The 1289-nt window shown below is 63.8% G+C and overlaps 1 protein-coding gene across 1 annotated transcript in view; it reads right to left on the bottom strand.

Moving 5' to 3' along the window:
• Positions 1 to 519: 519 nt before the first annotated feature.
• LOC144606612 (uncharacterized) overlaps positions 520 to 1289 on the bottom strand; it is a 20021-nt gene continuing 19251 nt past the window's right edge. The window contains exon 5 of the mRNA XM_078422883.1: positions 520 to 752. Coding sequence (XP_078279009.1) covers positions 709 to 752 — 44 coding nt within the window. The 3' untranslated portion in view covers positions 520 to 708. The remainder of the gene's footprint in view (positions 753 to 1289) is intronic.

The raw sequence follows: 1289 nt of genomic DNA, 5'->3' as shown, positions 1-1289 counted from the left end.
GAGTATCTGTGTCCTTACGGCCGCTCAGCTGCAGCGGGTCAAGATCTCTCTGGCCCCTCGTTGCTGCCGATGATAATGACCCTCCACTCCCCCTCACCCACCTCACCCACCTCATCCCTTCACCCTCACCCTCACACACCCGGCCTCACCCACCCAACCCACCACTCCCCCTCACCCACTTTACGATGCCTCGCCCTGCCCCACCCTGCCTCACAGTGGGGGTTTAGGAGGGGGCGGGGGGTGGAGTGATTAAAGTGGGGGTGGGGGGCTGAGTGGTCAGTGTGGGGGTGAGGGCTGAGTGGTCAGTGTGGGGGTGGGGGGCGGTGGTCAATGTGGGGGTGGGGGGGCGGTGGTCAGTGTGGGGGTGGGGGGGGCGGTGGTCAGTGTGGGGGTGGGGGGCGGTGGTCAGTGTGGGGGTGGGGGGCGGTGGTCAGTGTGGGGGTGGGGGGACAGTGGTCAGTGTGGGGGTGGGGGGACAGTGGTCAGTGTGGGGGTGGGGGGCGGTGGTCAGTGTGGGGGTGGGGGGGCGGTGGTCAGTGTGGGGCAGGGACTGTGGGGTGGGGGGGGTCTGAATGTCGGGGGGTGATACAGCAACATTAGGGACTGGGGGTGGCTTTGCTGCAGCCGGTCTAACATGCAGGGTAGCAGTGGAGCGGTTGCAACACGCCAGCGCAGTGGGCTGCTTGTAGAACCTGGTCTTGCTGCTCCTCAGCTCCTGACCACCGCCCTGTGCAGCCACTGGAACTCCCAGCCTGTGGAGGAAAAGGAAATGATGAGGTGTGACGGACAATCCACAGTCCATCTGTGACCAATGACCACTGCCCAATGCCCACTGACCAATGCCCACTGACCAATGCCCACTGATGAAGGCCCACTGACCAATGCCCACTGACCAATGCCCACTGACCAATGCCCACTGACCAATTCCCACTGACCAATGCCCACTGACCAATGCCCACTGACCAACGCCCACTGACCAATGCCCACTGACCAATGCCCACTGACCAACGCCCACTGACCAATGCCCACTGACCAATTCCCACTGACCAATGCCCCACTGACCAACGCCCACTGACCAACGCCCACTGACCAACGCCCACTGACCAATGCCCACTGACCAACGCCCACTGACCAATGCCCCAACGTTCCCCGGCCACAGCCCCAACAACGGGTCGGACTCGCCGCCATTGAGTAGGGACGGACCTGGCTGGTGACCGTGCTCCCGCGCCCAGAGACGATGGTGTCTCCTCATCACGGCAGAAACGATGCCCCCGGCCCCAACAAGATCC

The sequence above is a fragment of the Rhinoraja longicauda genome, chromosome 27, assembly GCF_053455715.1.
Source record: "Rhinoraja longicauda isolate Sanriku21f chromosome 27, sRhiLon1.1, whole genome shotgun sequence".
Classification (NCBI taxonomy): Eukaryota; Metazoa; Chordata; class Chondrichthyes; order Rajiformes; family Arhynchobatidae; genus Rhinoraja; species Rhinoraja longicauda.
This window is presented reverse-complemented; position numbering and strand designations above follow the sequence as displayed.